This window comes from Geospiza fortis, unplaced genomic scaffold, assembly GCF_000277835.1.
Source record: "Geospiza fortis unplaced genomic scaffold, GeoFor_1.0 scaffold97, whole genome shotgun sequence".
NCBI lineage: Eukaryota > Metazoa > Chordata > Aves > Passeriformes > Thraupidae > Geospiza > Geospiza fortis.
The window spans coordinates 3,870,628-3,878,682 of NW_005054343.1; the positions used below are offsets into that span (position 1 = coordinate 3,870,628).

Here is an 8,055-nt window from a genome sequence, read left to right on the forward strand (position 1 = left end):
CCGCTGCCCCAGCAGCGGCTCCCGCACCTCCTGCTCCCGCACCTTCTTGTTCTTCAAGTGAGCCTCCAGCTGCTGGATATCTGCAACAAGCACACAGGGAGAGGTTTGTGCCACTTGCACCTGTGGAGATGATCAGGGCAGAAATCCAGCTGGCGGACTCTGACTCCAACTGCTCCAACTGCTGAGCCCACGTATGAGCACAGGACAGAGGAGAAGCACAAGCCTTGTTTGGGCTGTATTATATTAAACCCATCTTCCAATCTTCCCATCACAGAACACAGCCGCAAACCCACCAGTTCTCCTAAAACAGACTTCTGCAGGCACTCCTTGTTCAGGGGACATAAAGGCAGGAGTGAGGGTGTTTTATTTCATATATAGTGGAAATTGTGATCTGCATTAGTTCAATGCTCATGAAGAAAGAAGGGAAACATTTCTGACAAGAAAGAAATCATGTGTCCAAAGATTTAAAATCTGTATTTTAAAATACCTTAGGAACTGGCCAGATCAAAAGGGAGAAGAATGTAAGCTCTTGTATTTGTGGGAGACTTGTGTGGAAGGGGAAGGGTGCAAAATAAAGAGCAGCTGGAGACACCCTGCAGATCTATGGCCAACAGAAGTCACTGTGTTAGCACTGGCCACATTCAGGCCCTCAAAAACCATCTTGCAGAGTAATACCTGTCCAGCCTCCCCAAAGGCCAAGGATCTGCATCCCAAGCCTGAGAACAGGAATAATCTTCTGCAGTGCATCAGTGTATAGATTTTCTTACTCAAGGGTATGCTCTATTTCAGCCTATGTCTACCCTGTTCAGCCACTATTTAACCTCTGGTCACCCTGGTACTCTTCTCTAAACCTTCTCCAACCCATTATCCCTCTGAGAGGAGGGCCTAGCTGCAGGACTGCTACACTCTCCATTCATCATGTTCCTGACACCAGGATGGGCTAATCCTGCAGCTGGGCTTTTCCTACTCAGTAGATGAAGTCACAGATTCCCAGAACACAACTGAGTGTTTAGCTACGTGGGCTACAAAGACCAGAAGTGAATCTGTACTCTTATAGCACCACCCACAAAAACCTCCCCACTTTTGTTTCCCAAATATGAAACAGAACACATGGAAGGGCTAAGAGGTTAAACACTCACCAGTGAAACTCTGAAAGGCAAAAACATAAGGCCAATGTGTTGCCAGCCACTAATGCAAATAGTGCAGAGAAGAGTTGAATAAAACCTACTCACATTCCTGTGTGCCCTGCTTGAAGGTGTCATTGATTTGCTGGAACATGGACTGGCAGCTCTTCTCAAAGGCTGGCAGCACGACGCTCTGGAAGGCCTCCCTGTAGGCTGACTGGATGGGTCCCTGCAGAGTGTCAGCTGTGGCCCTCACAACACTGTCTGTAAGGTTCTTACAAGCACACAGAGAAGATTCCAGAAAATTAACTACAGTCTGCTCCAGGACTAAGGGTGTGAGCAAACACCAGGTCCCTGCCACACACCCACAGCAGGTAAGGACAGCCCAGTGTCCAAGGCTGTTCCCTTGGCTCTTCCCACTGGCCAGGCTGCACTGTGACTCCAGCAGGCACAACCTCTGCTTGCTCAGGGGCTGCCCAAACCCAGCACCACTTCTGCTCTAGAGCAAGGGAAGGTGGCACAGTCAGGCACAGCTCCTTTCCCTTCTCCTCCTTCCTTCCCAAAAAACCATAATTCCCTGCCAAAGTAAGTAAGCAGCTTGTGCCCCCTAAATAATGTAGATATGGAGAACAGAATGCAGCCAGTCAAATGTTTGCCACTTGACTGAGTTGGCCCTAAAAGTCACTGCTGTGGTGAGAATTTCTACTCTAGTAGAAAATTAACAACTTGGTAAATGAAAAAGGTGTTAATGAGGCAAAGTGGGCAGGGGAACATGCAAAGAGCTTGTCCTCCTAATGAGACCATGAAAAAGCTTTGACTACTGGCAGCTAAACTGGCATTACCTAGAGAGAGGTGAGGGGAAAAGGCCTAAGAAGTTGCTACCCAGGCAGGTGTGCTACCCAACTCAGTGTGCCCTGGAAAAGCTACTCTGGTACTCCTTACCTTTGATTTCACTAGCTTGGTAATATTCTCTTTCAGTGTCCCCTCCACAGCAGTGAGCTTGGTAGCAATAGTATTACTGAGCTGGCTGACAGTAGGGTCCATGCTCTTGGAAATGCCTAGGCATAACAAAAAAAGGACAAAAATGCAGCTTTAAGCCTAAAGTCACACTTCAAAGCCCAGAAAAGAAAATGGAATCAAATGATTCTTGGATATGACACAGCAAGGGACAATGATCACAAACTCTGCTTGGGGAACTAAGGTTGGACATGTGAAGAAATTCTTTGCTAGGAAGGTGGTACATCTCTGGAAGCCACCAGAAGTTGTGGAACCTACAGCCTTGAGTTTTTAAGAGTTAGTGTGACAAAGTCACAGCTGACCTGATCCAGAAGAGCAGGTAGCCCTGCCTTAGGCAGCTACTGGCTGCAGGCTTTCCCACCAGCAGTTTTTGGAACATTTCCTTACATGCATGGCGCCAGTGCATTGAGAAAGGGCAAAGACAACTTCAAGCTTGCTCCAGCCAAGTCTCAGCATTTCCAAATTCATCTTTCACCTTCCTCTACTGAGCAGACTCCAAAGGCTTTAGAGATTATTATGGGAGGTCAGACCACACTCTCTGGAAAGGCATTCCCTCTGGGAGCCTCACACTGCTTCTAAACCACAGCCCCTCTTCTCACATTACAGTGGGGCCCACAGCAGCCTGCTCTGCAGACCCACTGGTGCTCACACAACCCAACTCCTGCTTCATACAGCGCCAGCACTTCCCCAGTGTGCTTTTGATCCCAATGGAGCCACCTGTAGGGCTCCACCTCCCAGCCACACTCACACTGGGGCACTGTTTTCTTCATCTCCTCGCGGATGGTCCTCTCCAGGCGGTTACACACGGCCGTGGACAGCGACTGTGAGAGCTGCTGGGACAGCTGCTCCTGGAGCTGCCCGTTGCGCTGCTGCCCTTCCAGCAGCACCCGCTCCAGCCTTCTCTCTGATGACATCTGGGGTCAAGGAGCACAACAACACATCTCCTGTCCACCCACAACACCCCTGTCCACAAAGATGGACGGTAGCCTCATCCCCAGAGGCTCAGTGAGAGCAAATGTGCAGCTCTGGTGAAAGAGTGGTCTCATAACATTAGTGCTGTGCTCCTGAAACAGGGTGCTCTTAAACAATTGATCAAGGCAAGACAGGAAAGTCAGACAGCTCAAGTAATCTGGACAGTTCTGTTTCCTACATACTGTGGTTAACCTGGCTGCCCCATTAGCAGCTCAGCCCCAGCCAGCCACTCACTCACTCCTCTGCAGCAGGATGGGGGAGAGAGCTGGCAGGGTAAAAGTGAGCAAGCTCATGGGTTGAGGTAAAGACAGTTTAAGAGGTAAAGCAAATGCTGCACATACCAACCAAACAAAATAAGGAATTAATTTACTACATCCCATCAGCGAGCAGGTGTTCAGCCATTCCCAGGAAAGCAGGGCTCCCTCATGCCTAACAGTGGCTGGGGAGGACAAACACCATCAATCCAAGTGTCCCCTCTTCCTCCTCCTTTCCCCCAGCCTTTACTGCTGAGCACAATGTCACACAGTGTGGGGCACCCCATTGGTCACTGGGGGTCAGCTGTCCTGGCTCTGTCTCCTCCCAACTTTTGACCACCCCCAGCCTCTGCCTGGTAGAGCAGGATGAGAAACAGAGAAGGCCTTGACAGGGCTTAGAAAAAGCAAAACCAGCAAAAACATCAGTGTGTTATCAGCATTGTTTTGGTCATAAATCCAAAACATAACACACACGAGCTGCTGTGAAGAAAATCAACTACATCTGAGTCAAAACCAGGACACCAGAAACCATCAAGTCCAATATCCATAAATATCAAGTTGGTAAAAATGTTTCTATAGGATGGAATTAGTGGACATAAGTGATACAGCGATGGGAGCAAATCCAGGCTTCAGGCTACTCACACCTCATGAAACAAGCAACCTCTCTGAAGGAGCCAACACACAAACACATCTTAAACAAACTACCACCTCAAACTCCAACAAAGCAAACAATGAAATGACAATTCAACTGCTGACAAAATTCAGTCCATGCATAAAGTTGTGGAGAAAGGAAAAATTATTCTAGTATTACAATACAGCTCTAGACACTGAAATTCAGCAGAAAGGTATCTAAATTATCTGTGAATATCAGACTGATGGTCAAAAAAGGAAAATCTGAGACTAATTAATAGAGAAAGCTATTGTCATAGAAGTTAAGAGTGGTTTCAGACATGAGATAGGCTGGAGTTGCTCAGTTTGGGGAATATAACCAAACTCATCAGCAAATGTACACAGGAACCAATAATTCATAATACAATACAAATAACTGGATACCAGGTTTGAAAGCAGCAAAAGAAAATACTTCTCAGACAACACATAAGAGACCTGTAGACCAGCATATGAATAAATGTGGACAAACAAGATAATTCTATATCCAGCTATGCAGTATGGCAGCCAGATGCTGTTTCTGGTGCAAGCACTGACTTGCCTTAAGGAGGAAAGGAAGGAAAGGATCAGCCCATGATTACTCTTGTGCAACTGGCCACCGCCTGAGGTGGGATAATGTACCAAGTGCACCTCTGGTCTACACCAGCACTGCAGCACTTATGGCTTAATGGGTTACTAAGATTTAGTGGCACAGAGAAAGTGTCAGTTCTGCTCTATTTCTGAATTTCTTGCCCTGAGGAAGGGCCTGAGAAGAACTGAAATAGTGACACTGCAGCCAGGCAATTGTACTGCACCTCCGGCCCCACGCTCCCAAGATCCCTGACCTTCCTGAGCCTTCCTCACGACTCCAGTCTGCCCTGCAGCTTCCCCTCAACACCTGCAAACAAGGATACGCTCCTGCTCCTGCTGGGAGTCGATGACCCTCTCCATGTGGCCCATGAGGGAGCTCTGGATGGCATCGAGGTGATCCGTGAGCCTCTGCAGCAGCTCCATCTGCGTCTGCCGCAGCTCGGAGAGCTCCCGCTGTTGGCTCCTCAGGATGCACATCACCTCCTCCTGGAACTCTGCTGTCACCTGCATGTGGAGAGGTCAAGCATTCATTTCTAACAAGACTGGAGGTCAGCCCAGTTTCTGCTCAGTATTGAGTCAAGCCCTGTGCCTGGAAGTGAAGTGTAACCCACAACGCAGCAAACAGGACCAGTTTAATGCCCGTTCCCAAGAACTGCTGTGCCAAGGAATAACCTGATAAAACAAGGTTCCTTGCTTAGAATATCAACTGGTTAGATACAACACACCCTTCAAAACACATTTTATTCACTTTGGGCAGGGTACTGAGAGTGTTGATGCCTACAAATGTAAACAATGACCTCAAACACTCACAAAAGATCTGTGCAATCAGTACACTAAGGAGGCTTCTTTAGAGCACTTTTTCAGATCTTTCATTTATTTGAGAACACCAAACAACTGGACAAGTATAAATTTATATGTTGTCACTTCACTGCTTGAAATAGTTCAAGGAGTGTGAGGACTCACCCTTAAAGGGAAGGAACAAGGAGACACAAACATCAAGGCCAATCCCCCTGTGACCCTTTCTTTGACAGGAACAGCTTACCCTGCTGCAGGCAGAGGCAACGATGAGAAAGAAATCATCAGTCTGGAGAGCATGGAGCTCCTTCTCTGCTGCATGTCAGCACTGAGCAATTCCAAGCCCAAATGCAGCCCCCTCTCAACCTGCTAGGGTATGACCCATGATACTTCAAGGAACTGGGATGAACTTTCTCTCAGGTTTTCCCTAGTAAGATATGAAGCATCATGAAGAGCAGCTCTGACTCACCTGGTTGTTAGATGATCTTGGTGACTGGTTCATGTCCCTGGAAATAAACAGAGAAAGAGTAGTAACCCAGTTATGTCAATTAACTCCTCTTATTATCCAAGTCTTCTGCCAAAACAGATCACAGGTTTTATGGCTGCTTTAGATCTTACACTCCAGCTCATAACTCCAGCTTGCCTTGTATAACATGGAGAATGATGGGAAGGTGATGAAATCACAGTCCTTACAGCACTATTACACTTTCATTTGCACTGTTCACAGACCCTGAAACTCCTTACAGACTGGTCCCTTTGCAGGGAAGAGACCTGAACCAAGTGTTAATGAGGACTATTACAAAGTGCACTCCACAATGCTTTTTCAGTTTTGTCCAGATTCGAAGCCAGGGAAGACCCAAACAAAAAACAAGTATTCATTTGTTAAAATCTAGAATGAATGAGCACAAATCATTTAGTGTGATTCCAGCTCTCAAGGTGAAGAAACTAGAGATACACTTCAGCTCATACAGCAGAATAAAGAAAACCCCTGAACTGATCCACTAATATTGCATGTCTCCATCAAAGTCACAGATCAGTGAAGAAAAGTAAACACTTTTAGTTCCCAGACAGTATCCACTCAGCAACTTCAAAAGAACTGAGACAGAAAAAGTGAAACTCATTTCAGAGACCAAGAGCTTCCAGGTGTCACCGTGCAGGACCACAGCCAGAATTAAATGCCATAGCCCCTCTTTGTTGTGATCTGCACAGCCAGAGATCCAAATCATGGAGCTATGGGAACACAAGAAGAGGAGAGAGCCCTGTGCAGAAGCTCTGCTGCTCTCCTCACACTGATGTAGACAGATTGATCTAACATGCCATGGGCAGACCTTTCCAGTCACCAATTTTCACTTACAGGATATTGATACAGGCATGTTTAGAAACACACAGAAGCAGCAAGGAGATAACAAATGACAGATATTGCTGAACAAGGGCACTGTGCTGCTGTTCAGAAGCCAATTAAAAAGGGAGGCCATTGTGATACTCACAGTTCCAATGAAGCCTTTACTGAAACCAGTGAAAGGGCCCAGTGTCCCCTCACAACGTGTAATTTACCTCCCATACATTCTTCTCAAGCCCAGGCTGTATTTTGGATTTTGAGTCCCAGCTGGAGACAGTGCAGAACTATTCCCACACCTGAGTGCCAGTCAGCGTCTGAGTGACCAGCAATGCCTTCTGTGGGGTTCCTGCCCTTTGCAAAGGGTGAGGGCTGGGAGCACTTGGCTGCTGCCTCAGACCCCAAGGGCTGCAGGAGGCTGTGCCCTGCCCAGCTGGTGCTGAGCCTGCTGTGCCCTGGCCAGCCCAGCATACCCATCATCCTTCTTGCCCTTCCTCTTCAGCTTTGGGGAGGCCCGGGGGGATGCCTTGACTTTCCAGTCCTTCACAGGCAGCCTCTGTGCTGATGCCTTGGCACCAAATCCACCTGACGTGGAAGCCAAGCTTGCAACTTCATCATCGTGGTCACTGTGAAGGAATAGCAAGGGAGAGGACATCACTCACTCACCACACTGGACTGGGATGGATTCACACAGCTCTTCATCCACACATGGCCAGAGTCAGCTACAGACACCCCCACCCAACCTTTCACAGTCACCTCAGAGCTCAGAACAGGCTGCTCTGCTTTGATCCAAGTCTGCTCAGGCTGAGCTCCAGTGCTGTGCAGCAAGGCTGGGGGTCCCTGCATTAGGGACAGCAGGGCCCAGCAGCTGTAAAGCTGTAGGGAGGTGCTGTGTAAAGCACATCCCTACATCCTGTATGAATGTGCTTTACACAGCACATCCCTACAGCTTTACAGACAGCAAGCACTGGACACAGAACACATTGTGAGAACAGAGGAGGATCAGGTGAGCCTAAGACATCTGTGATCCTCAGTACCTTGGAGACTTTCCCCTGCTGAGCAGCCTCCAATACAGGCTGCAGGTTTCAGTCTGAATTTATGTGTGGATTGTGGACAGCCCTCAGCTGTCAAACAGGGCTGAGCTTGTGAGGCACACAGAATGTGCCCACAGAACTTCAGGGGCACTTATAAGGGAGGAAAGATAGCAGAAGCAAGAAACGTACTCCTGAGGTACCCTTGCTACCTTATAAAAGGCAGAATATTTGGAAACTGATCTCTTAAAAGGTTTTTCCTGGTAATTAAACCAAGCTTGGTCCATGCT

The 8,055-nt window shown here is 47.8% G+C and overlaps 1 protein-coding gene across 1 annotated transcript in view; it reads right to left on the reverse strand.

The window, feature by feature from the left end:
• Positions 1-8,055, reverse strand: part of EDC4 (enhancer of mRNA decapping 4) — a 29,243-nt gene that overhangs the window by 4,489 nt on the left and 16,699 nt on the right. The window contains 8 exon segments of the mRNA XM_014307748.2: positions 1-3; positions 6-80; positions 1,233-1,398; positions 2,067-2,182; positions 2,890-3,045; positions 4,927-5,107; positions 5,868-5,904; positions 7,208-7,360. The exon segment at positions 1-3 is cut by the window's left edge and continues 67 nt beyond it. Coding sequence (XP_014163223.2) covers positions 1-3; positions 6-80; positions 1,233-1,398; positions 2,067-2,182; positions 2,890-3,045; positions 4,927-5,107; positions 5,868-5,904; positions 7,208-7,360 — 887 coding nt within the window.